This window comes from Watersipora subatra, chromosome 1 (assembly GCF_963576615.1).
Source record: "Watersipora subatra chromosome 1, tzWatSuba1.1, whole genome shotgun sequence".
Classification (NCBI taxonomy): Eukaryota; Metazoa; Bryozoa; class Gymnolaemata; order Cheilostomatida; family Watersiporidae; genus Watersipora; species Watersipora subatra.
Window position 1 is genome coordinate 6991588 of NC_088708.1, and position 24981 is coordinate 7016568.

Genomic DNA, 24981 nt, shown 5'->3' on the forward strand with positions numbered 1-24981 from the left:
AAGATATAGTATTACTAGATGAGATATAGTATTACTAGATGAGATATAGTATTACTAGATGAGATATAGTATTACTAGTTAAGATATAGTATTACTAGATAAGATATAGTATTACTAGATAGGATATAGTATTACTAGATGAGATATAGTATTACTAGATGAGATATAGTATTACTAGATGAAATATAGTATTACTAGATAGGATATAGTATTAATAGATGAGATATAGTATTACTAGATAAGATATAGTATTACTAGATAGGACATAGTATTACTAGATGAGATATAGTATTACTAGATGAGATATAGTATTACTAGATGAGATATAGTATTACTAGATAGGATATAGTATTACTAGATAAGATATAGTATTACTAGTTAAGATATAGTATTACTAGATAGGATATAGTATTACTAGATAAGATATAATATTACTAATTAAGATATAGTATTAATAGATGAGATATAGTATTACTAGATGAAATATAGTATTACTAGATAGGATATAGTATTAATAGATGAGATATAGTATTACTAGATAAGATATAATATTACTAATTAAGATATAGTATTACTAGATGAGATATAGTATTACTAGATGAGATATAGTATTACTAGATGAGATATAGTATTACTAGTTAAGATATAGTATTACTAGATAAGATATAGTATTACTAGATAGGATATAGTATTACTAGATGAGATATAGTATTACTAGATGAGATATAGTATTACTAGATGAGATATAGTATTACTAGATGAGATATAGTATTACTAGATGAGATATAGTATTACTAGATGAGATATAGTATTACTAGATGAGATATAGTATTACTAGATAAGATATAGTATTACTAGATAGGACATAGTATTACTAGATGAGATATAGTATTACTAGATGAGATATAGTATTACTAGATGAGATATAGTATTACTAGATAGGATATAGTATTACTGGATGAGATATAGTATTACTAGATAGGATATAGTATTACTAGTTAGGATATAGTATTACTAGATAAGATATAGTATTACTAGATAAGATATAGTATTACTAGATAGGATATAGTATTACTAGATAAGATATAGTATTACTAGATGAAATATAGTATTACTAGTTAATATATAGTATTACTAGATGAGATATAGTATTACTAGATATGATATAGTATTACTAGATAGGATATAGTATTACTAGTTAGGATATAGTATTACTAGATAAGATATAGTATTACTAGATAGGATATAGTATTACTAGTTAGGATATAGTATTTTCTTAGATAAGATATAATGGTACTAGATGAGATATAGTGCTACGAGATGAGGTATGCAACTACTAGATTAGATTAAGAACCACTAGAGACAATTCAAGGTTGCTAAAAGAAATGATTGCAAGAAACTACAATAATCATAAAAGATCTTATTTATATTAAGCAGATCATTTATTACTGATGAACAACTCGTGAACATTAAAAATGACAGCAAACAATAAAAACTAGTGCACTTTTAAAAATTTTGTATCTAACAATTAGAGTATAATATTGAATGGTACTATTGAGTCAGGGCTGTACATTCATAAATAAGATAATAAAAATGACAATAAAATTGCACTCCAAAGTGAGCAGAAAATGAAGGTATCGAATTCAAAATCATTGATAAAAGCTCAAGGTATGTCACGAAAAATTGTGCTATACATGTTAAGAAAACTTTCAAGTAGAACAATTTTTATAGCATGAAAACTGCCGCAAGTCGAAAGCCCTTTTATAGATGCTACTTTTATATTACAATCTATCTCTGCAAAAAGCTCATAAAAACCGCTTTAAAAATATTCAATGAAAAAAATAAATAAAGTACTACGCTATACAATTAGCATCCTTACAGTTGCTACAAATATCGATCAGCAGATGAGGTAAATGCGTGGAGGTTGCCCATTTGAGTGAGACAGCTCTGAATGTGATTTACGTGCACTTCTACATTGTTCCTGAAGCAACTAAAATGGTGATTCACATGAATGAGATCAATACCAGACAGACACAGTTGAGTATAACACAGGTTCATCATGCCTTGAAAACTAGTATTTTCAACACAAACACTACGCTCTTCTTAAACAGCTATTGACCCTAACAATGAGCTCTTCATCTTGTAATGATTCATTCTTTGCATACAGCTTGACAATGTAAGAGACATGCAGAATGAACAAACTTGAAGCTCTAGTTCACCCACCGACAGTTGTTGGCCTACGACAGTTATCTCAATCAGGAAACAGTTTAAAGCACACACGTGTTAAAACATGATTCAGAGAAGTCTACTACGAGAAAGGTTACGCATTTAAACGATATCATGTTCTTGTGAACTCATGTTCTTATGAACTTATGTTCTTGTAAATTCATGTTCTTGTAAATTCATGTTCTTGTAAACTCATGTTCTGGTAAACTCATGTTCTTGTAAATTCATTTTCTTGTAAACTCATGTTCCTGTAAATTCATGTTCTTGTAAATTTATGTTCTTGTAAACTCATGCTCTTGCAAACTCATGTTCTTGTAAACTCATATTCCTGTAAATTCATGTTCTTGTGAACTCATGTTCTTGTAAACTCATGTTCTTGCAAACTCATGTTTTTGCAAACTCATGTTCTTGTAAACTCATGTTCCTGTAAATTCATGTTCTTGTAAATTCATGTCCTTGCAAACTCATATTCTTGTAAACTCATGTTCTTAAAAACTCATGTTCTTGTAAATTCATGTTCTTGTAAACTCACGCTCTTAAAAACTTATGTTCTTGCAAACTCATGTTCATATAAACTCATGTTCATCTAAACTCATGTTCATATAAACTCATGTTCATATAAACTCATGTTTATATAAACTCATGTTCATATAAACTCATGTTCATATAAACTCATGTTCTTGTAAACTCATGTTCATATAAAGTTATGTTCATATAAACTCATGTTCATATAAACTCATGTTCATATAAACTCATGTTTATATAAACTCATGTTCATATAAACTCACATTCATATAAACTCATGTTTATATAAACTCATGTTCAAATAAATTCATGTTCTTGTAAATTCATGTTCTTGTAAACTCGCGCTCTTAAAAACTCATGTTCATATAAACACATGTTCATATAAACTCATGTTCATATAAACTCATGTTCATATAAACAAATGTTCTTGTAAACTTAAACTATCATGTCACCTAAGGTTCTTAGCTCATGTCTCTGGCACAGATTCAAACACCCTAACCACGAAGTTACTGAAAATGCTAACTTTAAGTAAACCAAAGTTTGTATGATGCATTTTCAAACGAAGCTTATTCTTCTTCCCGAATCTTATTGGAGCCCAAGCTATTCGTTTCCTGTCATAATGATCTATTTCAATATTTAATTTTTGCGATTCATCAAACATGTAGAAGCTACATTACCGCTTAATGTGTTGGAATAATTAAAAGAACGTTTTATGGAGTGACTTTTGCATATCCAATGAGCACACATCGTAGCGAAATAATGATATAGTTTGTTCTCAAATCAAACCACAAAATGAACACAATTCACAATATCAATGTTTATAATGAGCCAACAGTAAGCCCTACTTGCAGTAACAGAAATCCATGTTTGCCAGACTAAAACCATCATGATATATGACTACCACTTGGAAAAAACTATTTCCGATTTACATGGTTTGCATCACATCAAGCTACTACAATCATGCAACTGTTGAGGAAATACTGGATAAATTCTATATGTGTAATCCAACATAATTAAAAAAATATCAAAAATGCAGTTCGGATATTGTACCATTGAGAAAAAAAAATTAATTTACTCATGAATATTTTAATGCATCTCAAGGGATATGTGAGCAACTGTCATGGTTAGTTATTGCTTGAATAATATCAGCTGACAGAAAATCCGAAAACAGTAAAAATTTATTACTATTGCTGTAGCTACTAGCATTTCAGTTTTACCGACTGCAAAGAAAATGAATGATAGGTTAGATTTTTTCCTTCTTGCAAAGGTATGGTTTATATTGGTATGAGTATTTACTTGGTATGGGTTTATAATGCACATTGCATAATATGCAGTTTCAGTTTACCTGAGACGTTCATAAAATCTGCCATGGATTTCATTACTACCGCGAACAATTTCTTTCAAATATTAGATTTTTTACAGAAAAAGTGTATTGCAATATAGGTTTAAATAGCCACCAAGTAGTAAGTGATAAATACTTCTGAATTAAATCGCAAATGTTGTAATCATGCCAATCCTTGGTAAATGTTGTAATAATGCCAATCCTTGGTAAATGTTGTAATCATGCCAATCCTTGGTAAATCATTTGGATAGCGTGAGTCCTACTCGATAGTAGGGTTCAACACATTTCCTCCGATGACAAGACCTTGGGTACACTTATGCAATCCAAACGCGCCAATACTCAATCACTACTGCAATTACTGTAAAACCAGTATTTGAATGCGACCTTTATTTGAGCATCACTATTTGCCATTATTAATCTTTACGAACCCTTAATAGCAATTGATCAGTAAAAATGAGTCCGCTAAACCGTACTAATAATAATTCGACTACATCAATAAAAATTCATTTGTTCACAGTTTCTGTTCATATCAAATTCCGTTTTTCAACTCCAAGTCTTCAAGTTTTTTCATCAGAAACTTTGACTGCAACACCATAGAAATAATTAATAACTCCATCAGTAGTTCATTTTTAAACGCGATCTTGATACTTCGATGTACGTGAAAAAACTTTTCGCATTCACAATGGAATCTGTGCTACTACATATTTTGAGGCCATTTTGATTACACGCAGGTTCTCTTAATTTGTGTAGAAATGTCTATTACAATGGGCAACGTGTAAAAGTTTTGCTCTGCTAAAAAATTGTTTGGATGCTCATATCCACTAGCTCAGCTGTTCAGTAGGTGGGTTGAGGTCAGAAGACACCGTGGAAAGTATTGAACCAGAAGAATATGAAATGGTTCCAAACAGAACAAAAATCAGAATGCAACTGGTAGAGCAAATGACGCAATATTTTTGTTTTAAAAATGTTAATATTTGTTTTTAAAATGTTAATTTTTGTTGCTGCATGTATTATAATTGTGGTTTGTTTATGCCACTTGTTCTTAAATATATATTTGTAGCATTTGATAGATTATTACAAAACTTATAAATTTGTAGTTTTATAGCATATTATTTGATAGCATGATTGCGGTAACGTGAACTCAGCTTACAACGGATCGACGCTTGTAACTCCTGTTCTACCAAACATAAAAAAACAGTTTTGGCTGCAAACTGTAGCAAACATACCGATGAGTGCAATGAGCTTTTATGCAACATTGTTGAATATAATTATAAAATGAAATATGCCTTCAAATTTAAAATGAATAAAAAACTTGAAAAGCTCCGAAAAATTGCCACTCAGGCTATAAGATCATCGCAGGTTAATTGCAAGCAATAGATACCAAGCGGTAGAGACATGTATAAGCTTTCTCGTGCATATTTATTTAGAGATCTAATACAAGTTGGAGGTAAGTTAGCAAATTTCTTGTATCCAAAAGGGTTGATGTCGCACGGCCCGAAGGAAAGTGCAAAATATAGGCAACATTCGAATTGCCTGTGAAAGTGTTAAATTTGTCTTCTCAACATTCTGATGAGATATTTGACAAATACAACGTCACCCCTTATGTGAACGTCACCTCTCATAAGGGCCCGCCCAAAGGGAAGGGTCGAAAAATAGAAGGCCATGGCGTTCAAATAAAGGTTTTATGGTAATTGCAAACCAGGCATGATCATGGCGGTGAGATGAGATAAAACTATCAAACTACTGAACTAAATTTATAAACAGACCTGCTATTAGTTGAATCTGTAGAGAGTCTGATACCTTCTAGTGCATTCTGTATAGATCGCAAGTCAAGCGCATTGACATCTCCCTCGCTGACAGCCTGAAATAAGTAAAATATATTTAATTGAGAATTAATACAAATTAGCTCGTTGTAATTAGACTTAGAGACTGTGGCTACATTGGGCAAAAAATCAATCTAGGTATCCACTGAAGTCTATATATTGCTAGCTTGCACCTCGTAGTTAAGCTCTAGTTAGTTGAAACCAAGTAGCTTTTGTAGCTATATGTATATCACAACTGGCTAGCAAATGTGGCTCTCTCTCGCTAGTTAGCAAGCAAAACATTATCATAAAAATAATAGAACCTGAATTTGAGTTGTGTACTACCGATAAAGAATGTGGCAGTATAATTGTGGTGTTTATGCCAACAAGTTCGCTGCAGTATGGTTTAACAAGAGCAAGCATGAACAGACCAGCAATTTTATCCTGAAAGAAAAATATGTAAGTGCTGAATGCAAATCTAAGTTTTACGACTGTCTTGGAGTCCAAGCCTGAGCCTACCTTAAGTTGTAACAGCATGGCTGTTAGTTTGGTAATGAGTGCGGCCATACTAGGCGACTGAATCGTGCATTTGAGGTCTTCCATGCGCCGTTCAAACATGGCCTTAGCCTCTAAATCACAACCATGCCTCGTTTCCTGTGATGTGTCTGCCCCATCAACCCCTTGTTCCATTGACAGCTCGTGGCTATAGATCTGAACAGCTGACAGTTGTTCTTCCAGACGCCGATTTATCTCTTCTAATTCTAGTATATCATAGGCATACCTAGATGAAATGAAAAAGTATCTTTAAACTACCTCTAATTGGTATCAACTGATAGATACGATTTGAATATTAATGAAATCCTCTGTCAAGTTTCTGCTTGATAGAGGATTTAAAGATCTTGATGACAGGCATACGTGATGACAGGCATACTTGATGACAGGCATACGTGAAGGCAGGCATACTTGATGACAGGCATACTTGATGACAGGCATACTTGATGACAAGCATATTTGATGACAAGCATACTTGATGACAGGCATACTTGATGACAGGCATACTTGATGACAAGCATACTTGATGACAGGCATACTTGATGACAGGCATACTTGATGACAAGCATACTTGATGACAGGCATACTTGATGACAGGCATACTTGATGACAGGCATACTTGATGACAAGCATACTTGATGACAGGCATACTTGATGACAAGCATACTTGATGCCAGGCATACTTGATGACAAGCATACTTGATGACAGGCATACTTGATGACAGGCATACTTGATGACAGGCATACTTGATGACAAGCATACTTGATGACAGGCACATGTTAAGAATTCGTGGAGCACAAACCACAAACAAGAAAAGCAAACAAAAAGATTAGCGAGGAGACTCCTTACCTCTTTTGAAATTCTACAGAAAGGGGTTCTAAATAAGATTGAAATTTTTCTGCTTTGGCATTCATTGACTTCAGTTCATCAACTTTCTCACGTTTGATGGAAAGTGACTTGGAAAGTTTGGTGACCTGCACAAGGAACTTGACTGGAAATCCCCCAATGGTCCCTGACTGGTCACCGAGAAGGCGCGAGTGAAGTGGGGCGAATCCAAGCAACGGGTCATTATCCTATAACATGGATCAGCTTTCTACATGCTATGACAGCCTAAACTGTTGCCAGGATTACAATACATGTGTTAACTCTTTCGCTACGTACTCATTCGCCGTAATATGGCTTGGCAAAGCATTTGTGTATGGACAAGAGCATTATGGTGTGGCTTTAGTAGGCTTCATAGAAAGCGTTTCTGATTAGTCAATAGTTAATTAATTAGCCTATTGTATCCGTATTAAAACAAAAGGTAAACAATTATCTGCATGTGTTGAGCGAATAGAAAATATGTTTACAATTCATCCTAAGCGAAGTTTCACTTCGCAAAAACTTAATTTTTGATCGCAATTTCTTTTTAGCAATGGCCTGTCATGTCAGACGGATTACAGCTTCAAAGGTTCATCTAATTTTAGATTTATGGAATATGAGCGATTTTCATTGAATAACAGTACTACTGAGAGTGATTACTCTATTTTTAGCGGTAATAATATTGCTGTAAGCTGTAATAATATTGATTGTCCAAATCAGACATACCCATGGTCGTAGTGTGAATGACCAACAAGTGTCAGAGCTTATTCTGCAACACATTTTTGGCTAAAATCTTATGCTGATAAATTTGATATTGAAACATCTTTTTATAGACCGTGTTGTTCAAAAGTTATGACAATTTATATGCGGCCTTGTCAAATATTAGGTTTTACCAAATATGAAATTACGGTATGTCCTGGAAAGGAAATTAATTTGGTAGCAAAAGGGCTAAGTTTCTTATCTACAATGTAAAAATTCGACCTTACATAGGAAATCGCATTCAACTATAATGAAGGCAAAAGAATAGCAGAAAAAGGTGGACAGATACCTGGCAACTACCGTACTTTTCAGACTATTAACCGCACCCTATATAAGCCGCATCTGCTTTATTTCCAAAAACGATAATAAAACAATACATAGGCTGCACTTTTTGTATAGGTCGCACAACTCATGACAGTGCTTTTTAACATGGCAATAACTTTGCTGGTTAATACGGAACAGTGCCGTTAGGCACTGTTCCGTATTAACCAACGCTTTTTAACCTAGTGCCTAAAGAAACAGTACCGCTAGGCATTGTTTCGTTTTTTATTTCACCACTAGAGGAGCACTAACTGAAGATTCCAGTTAATGCGCCCTAGCGGTGAAAGAAAAAAACCACAGAATGGCTGCACCCTCTAAACAAGCCGCATGGCTCAAAATATCAGAAAAAAGTAGCAGCTAATAGTCCGAAAAGTACAGTAACTGCATGTGTTTTTCATCTGACCCAACTGCCAAGCACTTGATATATAAACCAGTTGCTACCAATACATGACAGGCAGCTTGCTATATTTGTATACGGAAATCTGTCCTTAAAAGGTGGGATATTATTTTACCTCTGTAACTCGACTACAACATTAGTTATAGAGCTAAAATACAACTTTTCATATTCGTTATTAACAGTAAAACAATATTGATTCAGAGATTTATTGTCTCGGAGAATCTTAGCAAATGAAGTTGGACAGTTTGAGAATGAGTTTGAGAAATGAGAATTTTAAGCAAGAACATGTGAAGGTTTGCTACATGTCATGCTTCATGTCGTCACAAGCTTTAAGCTCACAAGGAGTTGAATAAGTACAGTAAAATATTCTGGGTGCTGCCAGCAGGGAATTGTAATAATTGTAATTGTTGCTTGGTTTTACTAATCAACAAATAATATATGAAAACAATTTTAGTTTCAATTCTTTGCAATCTGAAAAAAATTTGCTACTTATACTGCTAGAATAAATTTCCAAACATTCCGTAAAAGCTGTATTTGAACGCCACCTTTATTTGAATGCCACCTCTATTTGAGAGCCACCTTTATTTGAATGCCACCTCTATTTGAGTGCCACCTTTATTTGAGTGCCACTACGGGAAAAGGGTTGATTTACAATGGCACCCTTTAATTGAACGCCACTTATATTTGAACGCCATTTCTATTTGACTGGTACTATTTGACATTCTTAATCTTTACGAACCCACAATAGCAAGTGATAAATTTTTATGGAAAAGTGTCCACAAAACCGTACCAACAATGACTCAATTACATCGATAACAATTAATTCGTTCATTGTTTCTGTTCATGTTCGAAGTCTGTTCTCCAACTCAAAGTCTTTAGGTTTTTTCGTTAAAAACTTTGATTGCAACACGACAGAAACATCTAGTAATTGTATAAGGGCTAATAGTAGTTCCTTCTTTAACGCAGCCTTGATACTTCAATGGATATGGAAAAAAGTTTCCGCATTTATGATGAAAAATGTGTTACTACATATTTTGAGGCTAATATTTTGAAGCCATTTTGATTAAACGAGGTTTCTCTTTATTTGCGCTAGAAGTTTCTATTCAAAATGGCATCGCAAAAGTTTTTCTCTGCTAAAAAATTGTTTGGACGCTAATATCAACCAGCTCAACTGTGCAGAAAACGGGTTGAGGTCAGAAGGCATTGTGGAAATTATTGAACAGCCGGAAAAATATGAAATGGTTCCAAACAGAAGCAACAATTGCAACGCAACTGGCTGAGCCTACGATGCTAATATTTTTGTTCTAAAAATGTCAATATTTGTTTTAAAATGTTAATTTTTGTTTCTGCATGTATTATAGTTATGGTTTGTGTCAATTGTTCTTAAATATATACTTGTAGCATTCAATAGATTATTATCAACCTTATAAATTTGCAGATTTATAGCATATTATTTGCGGTAATCTGAACTCAGCTTACAATGAATCGAAGCTCGTAACTCTTGTTCTATCGCACATAAAAATTAAGTTTTGGCTGCAAACTGTAGCAAACATCGATGAGTGCAATGAGCTGCTATGGAACATTGTTAAATAAAATTATAAAATAAAACTATGCCTTCCAATTAAAATGAAATTAAAAACTTTAAAGCTCCAACGAATTGCAACACAGGCTATAAGATCATCGTAGCCAATCTTCAGCTACCACGCATGAAATACTAGAAAAAATGTGCCCAGACTGCCCCAAAATGCTATAAATATATATATATATATAGCATAAACTTAATTAAACTTGTAGCGCACACAGAAATAAACAAACACCTTCATTTAAAAGTTAGAATGATGAATGTTGTATATGTTTATTCATAATGAATTTTTTGCGCAACATCTTTTTACTCCACCTGCAACTCCGGGCATTCAGGTAGTACATAAATGAAATGTGATCGTAATCAACTTAATAGGCTTGAAACTAACTTCACTTTCCAGGGACACTCACCAGTTGGAGATGACTACTTCTGTGAGGAGGAGATATTGTGCCGGTGTATCGTGCAGGACGAATTCTGTGTTGGAATGAGGATAGGGGTATTGTATCTTGCAGCCTACGGGACAGAATACTACAACACTTAAGACTTGCTTTAGCAATTGTTAATGGTTAAAAGCATTATTAAAGCATATAAACTATTTCCAAAAGTGAAATGAACTTTTCAACCGGATCATAAGTTAGTTAATTGATTTCTATGTTAGTGCATTAAAATTTAGCTAAATTTTAAATATTTTTGGTGCATATATTGGCAAGCTACCATAAAAATTTCCAGTTGTTTGAATCCATAATTTGTTTGCTTTTCAATTCAGTAAAAAACAAATGTTTCCATAAACCATGAGAAGGGAATTTCAGGTAATAGCGCAGCTATAAATTCGACCGACAGGAGGAGAGTTAAAGGTTAGCACAAGATATTATTGCACTAACAGAAACAGATAGCATCATGGTTTGAATATTTTTGTGTAATTTCAACCAAATCAGCTTTATCAGTTTGATCAGCGTTTGCAAAATATCAACTGGCTGTGATGCTACACAATTGCATTAAAGCCTCATTTTTCGAACTCGATTTTCTAAAAACTATTTGTTCACGTTACTTATTCATAAAAGCAGAGCATACCTTAATAAGTTTTAAATGTATGACTTCCTAGAATAGCAAATTTTTGGCACAATTTTTTTAATTTCTTACTTATGTAAAAGAAAACTTTTTTGCAGGCACGCTCCTCAAGATGATATACACAAACCAATGGGTGTAATTTTACAACAAAAATTAAAGTGGGACGCTTAAATACGATGCAGACATTGTTGGAATCCTTGTTGACCTTGCGTTATAATTATCTGTCATTTTGTGCAGCCATAACAACGTAGCATAGCAACTACTAGGGAGAAATGTATTAGAATGACAGCCAACATAAGTGCTTCTTATCTCGTGTTCACACATAATTACAATGGCAGTGACATTTTAATTACATTGCAATGGCATTGCAATGTAGCATTGTATCAAACAATGTAGCCATGTTGTATTAAAACAAATTCAATGTATAAATATGTAAAAATCAATGTAAAACAAAATTACGTGAAAAACTTTATGAATTATTAATCGATAAAACGGGCAGTTGAGACATTGCCATTACATTAAAACTGAGGAATTGAGAAGAATAGTTGAACGATGGAGATATAGAAATCGTCTACCATACAGTAGTTTAAATGAACTTTAAATTAACAGGACTCGCTGACATTTATTTATATCTACACTTTATTTTTATTCATGATTTTTTTAAATTTATCATTAATTATCATGGCCAGTTTTTTAATCTTTGCTCATTTCAGGTTTTCAACTCTTACCACTATTTTTACTCCTTCCTCTCAATAACTACTACACTACTTCAGCCTTCTTCAAAAAATGATTCAAAGATGTTTGTTTATGGCTTTTATGATCCCTTGTCTTAAGTTCAGGAGTAATATCGCCTTTTTTTAACTGTTACTATGACAGGCTTAGTCTTCACGGAAGTTATAGTTTTAAACAATTACAGTTAACCCCACCATCGACATTAATTCGTTCTAGTGCTGAGATAGTAAGGCGAAAATGTCGTATAGAGGGGTGTAGAAACCCATAGTAATAATCTAATGCAAACACCCCAACCGTTAAAAAAACATCAAAATGTTATATACCTACAGTACCTAGTAAAAATCAGCATCAAAATAGTATATTAACCATGGTAACTTAAAATTTATAGTAAATATTATATTAAACACTAGAATGCCCAATAAATTCGATATCGTTTCACTTGTGCAAGATCGTAAGGTGAAAAACCCTCAAACAGGGTGGTCGTAACGACCGGGATTGACCGTAAGAGGAGGGTACAGTGCATCACAGGTTATGACGTTCCTCTTTTACGGTTTTTACAGTGAGTGAAATCTATCGAATTTATTGTGCTTTCTAGCGTTTAATATAATATTTACTATAAATGTTAAGTTACTGAAATTAATATACTATTTTGATGCTGATTTTTAACATATACAGTATGCATATATATTACATAACTTTAAAGGTTGACTTGCAACAAAATTCACATTACAGTTATTTGGTATCAAAAGATTCACCATGTCTTACTCTGTTGTGTTGTAAGTGCCAAATATGTGGAAATGTGATTACAAGCTTTTAAAAGCTCAAAAACGAAAAGCCGCCATAGATTGGAATCTCTTTATTTCGATGACGTAACCACGAAATTTGGTTATCATCTTGTCACGTATGTTCTCACGTGAACTGAAAGGCCAATAAAAAGCTCAATATAAAACTTATCGTAGCACTAGTTTATGACAAACACTTCGAGTTGTACCAAAGACCCCGTATCAAATATAGATGCTCGCTACTTTAGTTTTGTTTCAAAATTATTCAATCGTCAAGTCGTAATCTGATCATGTGACCCAATACTTCGCAAATAATTTTTGCAGCACTTTTCGATTATCACAGATGACCAACAGGCTCGTCATGATTATCAGACAATGATATGTACTCTTTCGAGGTAAGGTTAAAATGTTTAATGAATTTTTACGGTAAGTTATAAGATATCACTGCTAAAAGCGGCGGCATTACAATGATGATAAAACTGACGCGTAATAACAATAGACATAGTTTTATTGAATGCGTGAAGTATATTTGTGAAAATATTTCGACGAATAAGATTGCATGAAAGTGTAAACAGAAATCATCTCTCACAACTACATCACATTTGAGCCATTTTGGAAAGGGAATCCAAACTACGGCGGTCTCGTTCTACGGCGATTTTCTGTTCGCTTTTTAGCTTTTGAGAGCTTGTAATCACCTTTCCGCATATTTTGCAATGTGAATTTTGTTGCAAGTCAACCTTTAAGGTTTTTACAATAGGGGTGTTTGGATTAGATACACTAACTACTATGAGTTTCTATACCTTTCTGTATGACATATTAATGACATATAATTAATGTCGCATGATAGGGTCCGCTGTATAATGAAAGGTTTAGTATTAATCGATCAACATATAGCCAAGCTATGCGAACGAAAAGCTTTATGTTTATGAAGACATCTTACTGCACGTGATTGAGATTAGGCCTAAGAAGCTGGCACTCCCCTTGAAACAACTCAAAAGCTTTAACAAGAGTTTTATGAAGTTTAAGATGTGCCTCTCATAAAATATAATTCTTGAGCTAAGTACTTGTTCTATCAGCCTTCCATCTATATAGATGAAGCTATCAAAGTCGATTGATCAGTTTGGTCTAAAATTACTCTCATAAGCTCTTTGGTTGTAGAAGGCGCAAAGCTCAGTTTCTGCCATAAACATTCTCTATGCATTATAGATAGGAGGCTTGCCTACCTGTTAGAGAGCACTTCGTAGTCAGGTACTGTATGTGTGCCCAGACCTGCCCTATCAAATGTTATTCTGTATGTGTTGTTCATTGTGTCAACAGCGTCGATGGTGCCAGCATAGAGCCCATCCTGAGGGCTTCTCAGCAGCGCTGTTCAAACACGACAACAAATGAACAGTAAATGATGTAAGAAATACTGATAGTAGGCGAGGTTGTTGGCATGCAAATTGGTTTTTTCCAACAATACCATCTATATACAATGTATGTATGTACCTTATAACATATACTGTAAAACCTCTATTTGAATGTCATGGCACTCAATTTTTCAAAACTTCCCCTGTAGTGGCGTTTTATTAGAGGTGACATTCAAATACAGGGTGGCATTGTAATTTTCAAATAGCTTGCCAGAATTTTGTAAAGCTAAATTTAATCCTTTTACAGGCGAAGCGAATGCCGCCTATATTATGCACTCTCATTTGAGCTGAGCCACAGTAACCCTTTTTTGTGTGCGATCAATCTGCTATCACTTACCTCCAACTTGTTGTAGATCTCTAAATAAAAATGCATTAGGAAGCTGAGAAATATCTCTATCAGTTGATATCTATTGCTTGCAATTTACCTATTATAGCTTTACCGATCTTATAGCTTTCGTTGCAATTTGTTGGAGCTTCAAAGTTTTTTGTTTCATTTTAAATTCGAAGGCATATTTTTATTTTATAACTATATTTTTAAAATGTTTAAAGCTCATTGCACTCATTGATATGTCCGCTACAGTTTGCAGCTAAGACAGGCTTTTAATGTGCAATAGAAAAGGAGTTATGAGCGTTGATCCATTGTAAGCTGAGTTAAGATAACCACTCTGATACTATCAAATATGCTATAAGTCTGCAAACTTGAAAGTTATATTATGATAATCTATCAACTGCTACAAATCTCTAGAGAAGAACCAGTGACATAAACAAACCATAATTATAATAAATGCAAAAACCAAAATTAACATTTTGAAACAAAAATATTTGAGTCGTTTGCTCGACAGGTGACGTTCTGATTGTTGCTTTCATATGGAATCATTTTAACTTCTTCTGGCTGTTCAATGTCTTCCACAGTCTCTGCTGACCTCAGCTCTTGTTCCTCACTGCAGAACTAGTCGATATTAGCGCCCAAACAACTTTGTCAGCAAAGTAAAAACTTTTACACGTTGCTATTTGGAAAACCTTTCGCGAAAATAATGTTAAAAAGTTAGCCTGAAAATAGCTGAACAGATTCCTTCATAATTGCTTAACTGTTTTTACACATGTCGAAGTATCAAGACCGTGTTAACCCAAGTACCGACCATAAAAATTTCTCAAATGACCGTTATTTCAGGGATAATTGAGGCAAGTGGCTAATCCCCAAGAAATCTAAATGCTATAAACCAAACCTGGATAATGCATACATTTTCTGAAAGCTAACAAAGTGAAGAATCTAACTGCACAATAATCTAAGTTGTAGATGCTCATTACATCCACCATCTTTGACCATAAATCACGGGGAGACAATTTCATAAAGTTTTTCTAATGTTTCAGGAGTTGTAAGCAAAGGTAGTGTCCTTCTCTCAAAAGTGTTTTTACATTATCCAGCAAAACTAAGTGTAAAGAACATCTACACAAAATTTCTAAGAATTATCTTCATTATTTTTCAGTTTATTGCAGTTTTATTCTAAACCGACAAAATCAAAAAAAAGGAGAGAAAACAAATTAATATTTGACTGTACAAACTGCACAAGATGAACGCAAACAGAAAATTACAGTAACTTAATATTATTACTAATCAATATTGATAATACAATAATATGCTATATAATACAATATAATTTTATATTATAAAAATATAATATAATAATATAATTAAAAATAATTGAAGTAATCACAGCTTATGAGTAAATATCTCATAGCAGTCTAAATGACAGCCTATTTTGCATGCTGCACACCAGCATAGTTGAAATCAAAGCGGTTGCGATGAATAGCTCGAAGAACTGGAGAGGGGTAACACAATCGTCGGATATGTTTGTGGAACCAGGTTGCCACACTGTAAAATCTGGCACATCATCAGCAAGCTCATAGCTCCCACCCTCAATCACATCTGCAGTAACCTCACTCCAGCCAGCATCAGATTGCACAGCTGCCTGCTAGCCATGTACAGCTTGTCTCTCTCTGCCGGATCTCTGGCCTCGAGCTCCCACTCTGGCACCTTGTAGAGCATCAACAACTGGAGTTACAGCTAGAAAAAGAAGACAAGCATTGCAACATTGATTACAACAACCCGTAGACCAGGAATTTGTTGATAAAACAATTACAAGAACAAGAGAATATTGAGGCTACATACCAGCTGCTTCAATATTTGTTCACTCATACAGGATACTAGCTTTATTATTATTAGTCGTGACAATGACATGTATAATAAATGTAACAACAAATTATTTTATTTATTTTTACAGGCTGACACATAAACGTGATCTAATCTAACCCTCTCACAGTAATGAAAATTTATTCTGCTCAGAAAAATCAGCTCTAGATCAACTTTCGTGTGACTGACTACATGTTGAAACTTCAGTTTGATGTCTAATTACTAGTGCGACTGTGACTAACACTCTAATGAATTACGAACACCAACGAATAAAAAGCTAAATGATTTTACTTACATTCATCATCATCTTATTCAGAAGAGCTTTTGGAGTAATCATCATTAGACTGGTCGGCCTCAAAATCACTGCTATCAGAATCTAGATGACCTAAAATGTCTTCCTCGTCCATATTGAGAGTAGCAGTTACGATCGTTTTCTTGAAAATAATTTCTTTTTGCAAAATGAGTAAAACGGATATTATCACAACGACTCCAACTGAAAGCGTTTCTTTGTTTTGTTTCCTCTGCTATGATTCGGGAAACTGACAAATTTGAGCTAATCAGAAACAATATAGAGCAATATTGTAACAGCCGATTTGATCGGCTTGGTCAAAATCAAATTCGGCCGAAAAGCCGATTAGATCGGCTTGGTCAGAACTTGGGTTAAACAAAGAAATACTATTAGCCTGATACAGTTATTATTTCTATGGCATTGGTGTCAAAGTTTTTAAGAACAACCACAAGCATTTGAGTTGGAAAATGGACACCGGAACCCGAACAAAAACTATGAACAAAATAATTTTTATTGATATAATCGAGACATTATTAGTACTATTTTGTGGACCATTTTCTACTGATCACTTTCTATTATGGGTTCGTAAAAATCATAGAATGTAAAGGTGGCGTTCAAATAAAGGTGGCATTCAAATAGAGGTTTTTGGTAGTAAATGTTCGTAAATGAGGCAGGTTGAAATTATTGATATCTTGGTTTTTGTTGACTTCCGTTGGTACATAAAATAACATGCGTACACAAAAAGATAGACTGACCGCAAGCATGTAAACAAGGTGGATATTTTTAACATATATTATTTTTGCAACTGCCACATTCTCACCAAACTGCTAAGATAGTTTTACCCAAGCAATTGTTAAAAACAAAGCTTAGTGCAGTGGAACTTTTAAAACTTAGAGAAGTAATTCATTCCGAAAGTTATTTCATATGTAGACAATTTCGCAAGTAGAAACTGATTTCACCACATAAATGCACCAAGCCCGTTCCAAGCCCCCAAAAAGTTCAGATATAACATTAGTATTATTTTCAAATAGATGCAATGGTTAAAACCTATAACAAATATACATTTAAATTCCCACAGAATCAATAGAACAAGTACACATGAACAGAAGAACAGAGAAATAACAAATAAAAATTATGAAAAGTATATCTGTTTGTGTATATTTGGCTGTCTAGACTAGGCTAAGCGAAGACCGCGGAAACTGGGAAGCGGCCAAAAGAGGTAAGTGTTGTACTGTTGTCTTAGTTTTGTTTTGCTCAGAATAAATACTTTAAGAATGTAAGTAGAAAGCCATGGAAAACTGGTATGGCTGGAAAGCTACAGCCATACCGCGATACAAATAAAAATCTGAGCAAATTTTTGCCTTGAGATACAAGACAAATTTGAGATACAATCATATGAGACGGTAATTGAGTGGTCGCAGCTAAGTGGCCAAGTATGCGAGAGGCAGCTTTCGATAACAACATCGCTCAGTCTTTTTCATTTGAAAAAAGATTTAAAAAGCCGGCTAAAAGGGAAGGTGAAACAGAGTCAAGTAAAAAAGCGACGCAAAAAGACCCGAGCCGGAAAAAGTAAAAAAGAATAAAGTTTAGTGTAATGTAAGAGCTCAACTTCTTTTTTTTATGGTAATATCCTGTTTTAGGTGGTTTTCCTAGAGTTTTTTTTATGGTAATATCCTGTTTTAGGTAATATTTCCAGTGGGTGAAAATGAATAAATTTGTATTTACCGCACTTTTCGGACTATTAGCCACTACTCTTTTCTGATGATTTGAGCCATGCAGCTTATATAAGGGTGCGGCTATTTTGTGGCTTTTTTTACCGCTAGGGCTCATTAACCAGAATCTCCGGTTAGTGCGCCTCTAGCGGTGAAAGAAAATACGAAACAATGCCTTACGGTACTGTTCCGTTAGGCACTAGATTATAAAGCATCGGTTAATATGAAACAGTGCCGTTAGACACTTTTCCGTTTTAAACAGCAAAGTTGCTGCCACGTTAAAAAGCACTGTCCTGAGGTCTGCAGCCTATACAAAGGTGCGGCCTATGTATTGTTTTATTATCGTTTTTTGGAAAATTAAGCAGAAGCGGCTTATATAGGGCTGCGGTTTATAGTCCGAAAAGTACGGTAGTTAATTTATACAGAAAGATTGGTTTGATTTATGAGAGAAACATGAAGCTTGTACATGTATGTTGAGACATGATTGTATATCATCACACAGAAATTGATTTGCTAAAAGCGAAAGTTGTTTTATTATGTATGTGATAAATGATAATTTCAAATTACATAACGAACAAAAACAAAACATTTGTTGTTTACTGACTTAAGATGGAAAAGGAAACTGGGTAGCATTGTATGTCGTATCATGAGAAGCAAACGGGCCAAGACACGAAACAAACAAAGAAACAAATGGGCCAAGACACGAAACAAACAAAAAAACAAACTGGTCAAGTCATGAAACAAACCAACGGCTAAAATTATGAAAGGGCTTTTGGCTTTTCTTATCTACAAATACCTTTCATAGGTCGAAGCAAAATTTCTAACAAATGACGTGCTGTAACTTGCAAATTTCGTGTGTAGAGTCTTTCATAAGTAGAGGTTCCGATGTATAGAAAATATTGCAAAATGCGTGCGACTATAAATGTCACAGCAACAAAGGTACACATGAGGAAATAAAAATGCTATGATTAGCTTTAGCCTAAGTTTCAAAGATAGCATGGCTGAAAGACCTCGCTGATAAATAGTTACCTGTGACACCTGTGCCAATGACTAGAGGCAGAGGTATCTGATCCGGCAAGTCCTTCATGTCAGCCTCGGAAAGCTCTGTCATTTTTCGCTGTTGTATCAGCCGTATTTTCTGTCTCCGCTGCTCAAGGTTGTTTCGCTCTTCTTGGAAGAATGCCGCTGAACACCTACCGGAACATAACATTAGCAACTAAAAACTGTCGAACATCTGCTGAAGATGATAGTGACACATGCTGAAAGATTCAATAAAACAATGTCTGTGCCCCATGGTTCACAACCAAGGATTACTAGTGGCACAAAATATTAATGCGTCAACCGTAGTAGATAACATTACAAGCTGGGGTTTGATCAACATTTTCGAGTCGTTGGAAAGATTCATGATTTTGCAAACTATCAATCAGAAACGGTTGTGTTGCTATACATGTATACTTATTGTGAATTGCTCAGTTTTGTGTTTGATTAGCTAATTGTCCATTCAAAATTTGACTACCTAAACATTGTCCATAGGAAATTCTTATTCATGCAAGCATCATGTATTCTGGAAAATTTTCCAAGAAAATATTTCAAATTTGTGTGAAAGAGGTTATTGGTATCGCAATCCGCAAGCTGAGCCGCGCAAGCTACGTTGCTGCTGTAAACACCAACCAATAACTAATGAGGAACACGAAATAAGACTTGTCTTTCGGTATTTGTGAAATCTTAGTCAGCTTTACCCGGCATGTACAGAAGATTGACGTGAAAACCTAACCAGCAGATTCTTAACTATAGACTAGCAACGTATGACTGTGGTAGGTATATATTACTAATGTGAAACATATTTTCATTGTTAATTGGTTCATTTAATCAATTTATAAACTTATACTTGAGAAACACAGTTGTTAACTTTAAGGTCAGCCCATGCAGTAAGTTGTGATTTTAGTACTCCAGACCAGAATGTTTTGTTAACTATGATCAGTATCGCTGCAACATCATTGATTCAACTGTGTAAGATGAAACAATTTCTCATGAAGGATATGTAATTCAAACATTACTTTTCTTTTAAATTTATGTTCAGGTTAAATGTTGAATGCAAAGCAGCTGTACCTAATATATAGCTACCATGTCCTAGTGAACAGCACCTTTTGTTGTAATAACGAAGGCTTAAGCTTTGGAGAATTCTGCCAGCAACATGCGTTAGGCCAAGCGTGAGCCAGAAAAACAGCCATGAAAAATTCAAATTTAGTTCATATCGTTTGCTAGCTATATTAATTTTCTTATCATCAAAATTGATTTAAACATCTAAAAATCTTTTTCAACATGTTGATTTATTTTAGGTACTGATCTATGATCTGCATTTTACTGTTTATTTAGTTTGTTCAAAAATACTTATGAAATAAGATGACACGAATCCAGCAAATGCTTTATTGTAATGCAATATGTATTTACGGAGAAAAACTAGACATTCATACAGATGGAAGTTTAGACTTCCCAGGTCACAATGCTTTATAAAGACTGGATGCCTTCATGGATGCCGTCATGTATGCCAACCTCCACCATCAATAAGTTCTGAAGTCAAAGCTGAGGTAATACATTTCCGGCAGCCTTGCTATTTTGATACTTCGCCATAGAGAAAGTTTTTTTTAGTGCCCAGATGAGGCTAGACTACAAGTTATAGGGGTCACTACCCATCGTATACAGATAAAGCCATATGACTGTTATGGAAAGCCAAATATTAAAGCATCCATAGATCCAAAACCAAGTTATCAGGTTGAGAGACCTTGTCAAATTAATATTGACTCACTAACTGTGATATCACAGTGATCTATCTAGTTATGAGACCAGATTGGTAACTTCAACACTAGGATATATGAGCACATGGGTGTTTGCTCATATTATTACCACAATGAATTTTGGTGTTTTTCATGGTTTTAACCATGTCATATCATCATTTTAACCAAAACACTTGTATTCACACTCAAGGTTCTAAGAAATACTACCTCAAAAGATGTTATGATTTTGTGTGTGAGTGATTTGCTAAGCATAATAATAAAAAATGAATGTAGGTGTTATTATTTGATGGGTATTCTGCAATGTATTGTTTTTATTAAGAAGCATTATTTGGTTGTATATATCACAAAGAATTTTAAAGTATTAAAAATAATTTCTGTTCATGTTATAAAAAAGGTTAGGCCAGCTAGGAGGTAAACATTTAGGAAATGGTTTAGCTGGCCAATGGATTCCCGCAGTAGTCAACCACTTACTTGCACATGTGGTTGAGCTCATGTTGACATGTTGTTTTACATCTAAGTTGGCCAGAAAAACCTAGGATTATCGGTAAAGAAAAGCAAATGACATTACATGAGCATAAGAAGCCGCTCGCTTTATGAAAGTACATTAAAATTAATAAATCCAACAAATTGACATCCTATGCTCAAAAATGGCCTAAGGGTGACAATCCAGAAGCCTTTTTGGTGTCAAATAAGAACAAATCACATCACTGACCTTCTTGGTTTACCCATTAATCGGCGTATCTTATTCCACTCCGACTTCCGCATGAGCTCGGTGCCGAGGTCAGGAAAGTTCTCCCTCAGTACTGCTTGAAAATCGTTTCCACCAAGAAGAAGCGCCCTGCAGAAGATCAGCTAGAACCAATTAATAAGATAAATTTGTGACCTGTTCTGTTCAGCAAAACAGACCAGACATCACAAGTTTAGGAACTGCGATAAAATATGAGGTATGGAATTAATTAAGATAGGAGACGTAGAGTTAGCCGCTCTTTTTTTAGTGATGAAAATGTGAAAAACTTTTTTTAATTTTGTTCTTTGTAACTAGTAATGATCAACAACGTATGATATATTCTTGACAAGTTCATATCTCAATACCTAAATTCCATAAAAAAGCATTCGGCGAACAAGTCACAAACTTCCCTCATGTCTTGAACTGTTCACAAAACGTTGGCAAGAACGTAACACAAGACTAGAACACAACACAACTCTGACTTCACAAGGCTAAAGTCTCAAGGGCTTAGTAAAAATTGACTGCTCCATAATTATACGCTAGTATTTGTTTCTGAAGTGAACAACTGAAAACATGTAGAGAAGCTATTAAATATGGTAGAGAAAGAGATTAGCAGCCAGTGAGTTGTAAGCACCTACTGATCAAGGGTTGAATAGAACCACTCATAGCACACCCATTTATGGGCTTTGGGCAACTTCAATATGTTCTTTAGCCTCAAACCATTGCTTTGAGCTATTTCTTTTTCACTCTTGAGAATAGGAGCTGGTTTTGCCTGCTTTCTGGGTGATTCTGATTTAGCATCCTGCTGAGTGATACGACGATTACGTTTGACATTACGACTAGGTCTCTTTCTAGCACTTGCAATACCATCTGCATAAAATATTAGCAATAAAATGAACTATTACCACTTGTAGAAAATATTCAATATTATTATTGTATTATATTAAAATAGTAATAAATGGTACAGCAATTTGTCAAATATTACAAAAACATCTAAGCAACAATAATATCAATTATACTAAAGGGTTGTATAGTCATGCCATATGCTTAGTAGATGGAAGTTGGATTATAAAATTTAGAGGATTCGCGATGAAATTCTAAAATTTAAATAGAACATCAATCAAAATTTTGTGAGATGTCAACTAACACAATGCACAAACAATTTGAACAATTGCATTTGCACACTTTTTGTTGCAGAAACACACTAACGTCCTCGCAAAGCTTGATGCTTATTGTATGTAAACGTAACCTGATCTCAAGTCTTCAGTTTGATTGAGATCAATAGCTTCAATACCTTCCAGACAAGGCACTAATAAAAGGAGATGCAACAGGATAATTGTATACATTTGAAAAAATAAAAACCTGAATCTAATTTTCAGAATTTTTAAATTTTCTAAAAATTGCCTAAATTGCATGTTTGATGAATATTATATGGATGGTACATTTGTCTGCCAATATCAGTGTATATGGAAGAAATTTGCTCAATTTAGTTGTTTGCTGTATTTTTAGATTATTAAAAAGTGAGAAATGTCTTTGTTTGTAAAATACATGTCGATTTAAACCAAAATTACGCCTTACTTTTGGTTTAATTAAATTTTGGTTTAATTTAATTCTGGTGGGTTTGGTAACAATATTCACCAGCTTTTAAACAATACAAAAGCAATATAACACGGCTCGTAACGATAATTAGTAGCAAATAATATGCAAATTCTTTTGCAATACACACTCAAGGAAATTGGGATTCATTACAACACACCCACAAGTGTATCTACAATGCGAGTTTTTGACTCCTTAGCTATATTAGTTGACAATGATGTGCATTGAAATCCACAATCTAATACATAAGACAAAGTTCTGCAAAATTCTCTAAGATCGAGAACGATGAGATGAATAAACATTAACCATAACATAAGCACATTAGCGAACCTAGTTGACAGTGAGTTACAAGCTAATAGCTAGAGCAACCTTTGTATTTTCTTAGAGAAAATGTTTGAGATTGAAATTATTCTGCTTGTGTCATGATACAAGCTTGTGTCACTGTATCTTTTGTTGTCAATCCTTGTCTATGATGCAAATAAGGATGGAAAAATGACTTACTTTATCCGGTAATTAATAACTAATGATTTACCTTGATAATTATACCTACTACAGTAGGCGCTCCTACAATGTAAATAATCCGTTCCAATAACGTTTACGTTATGGGGATTTTACATTATATTACATAACAATTTTTTAATCCGTTCCAAGATCTTTCCAAACTCACCCCTGTGGCCATGCAAAAAGGAAAAAACGAGGGAACTTTTTAATTTGTGTGCTGCACCGCAACTGCAATATTATTAGTTTGCATCACCAAATTTTCTCCTTGCTGATCAATTTCACTGATTTTATAGACTGTGATTGCGGTAATTTTACAAGAAAACTGACGGGGAGCGCACATCGTCGCCGTTCATTCACAACTATTTGCTTATTCTTTTTAAACAGCAAAGTCTATTCTGCAAATTAAAACTAGTAGCAATTATTTCATACATCTTCAACAAAACAAAATATTTTTTACTATAAAAAGAGCAGTACTACTTGTTCTTCGTCTATCTGTATCCAGTGGTCAAGATTAGGATAAAAGACACCTTTAGACGATACTCCAACACATTGGTAGACCGTGTAAGATTGGTAGACTCATTGTAACACCTGCACCAATTGATCGCCTTAACCATGTTTATGAACGATTGCGCAGCTACCTATTCTCAGTTTTGTCGACACATCTGACGATCTATCATGACGATCTATCATGACGAACTAGAATGTCACGAGAGTTGTATATATATTTAGATATAATGCTATATGCAGGTTGCTTTTTCTCTCACAAGTGTGACGAGATAAGTTACCATTCAAATCAAATGTGAGAACTCGC

The 24981-nt window shown here is 34.1% G+C and overlaps 1 protein-coding gene across 1 annotated transcript; it reads right to left on the minus strand.

Annotated features, from left to right (window-relative positions):
* Positions 1-1810: 1810 nt before the first annotated feature.
* LOC137400890 (protein lin-9 homolog) lies at positions 1811-22870 on the minus strand. Its single transcript, XM_068087234.1, has 9 exons — positions 22708-22870; positions 22059-22184; positions 19581-19744; positions 14174-14315; positions 10779-10881; positions 7298-7521; positions 6415-6676; positions 5860-5954; positions 1811-1990 (listed from the first exon to the last, which is right to left on the minus strand). Exons 1-9 carry the CDS (start codon positions 22737-22739, stop codon positions 1885-1887), a joined length of 1254 nt encoding a protein of 417 aa, XP_067943335.1. The 5' UTR covers positions 22740-22870; the 3' UTR covers positions 1811-1884.
* Positions 22871-24981: the final 2111 nt, after the last annotated feature.

Coding starts and splice junctions, on each gene's coding strand:
- LOC137400890 (XM_068087234.1), bottom strand. CDS start 22,739: ATGAGTGGTTCTATTCAACCCTTGATCAGTAG. Junction 22,185..22,707: donor ATTCAACCCTTGATCAGTAG/GTGCTTACAACT, acceptor GATCTTCTGCAG/GGCGCTTCTTCTTGGTGGAA. Junction 5,955..6,414: donor CCATGCTGTTACAACTTAAG/GTAGGCTCAGGC, acceptor TACTTATTTCAG/GCTGTCAGCGAGGGAGATGT.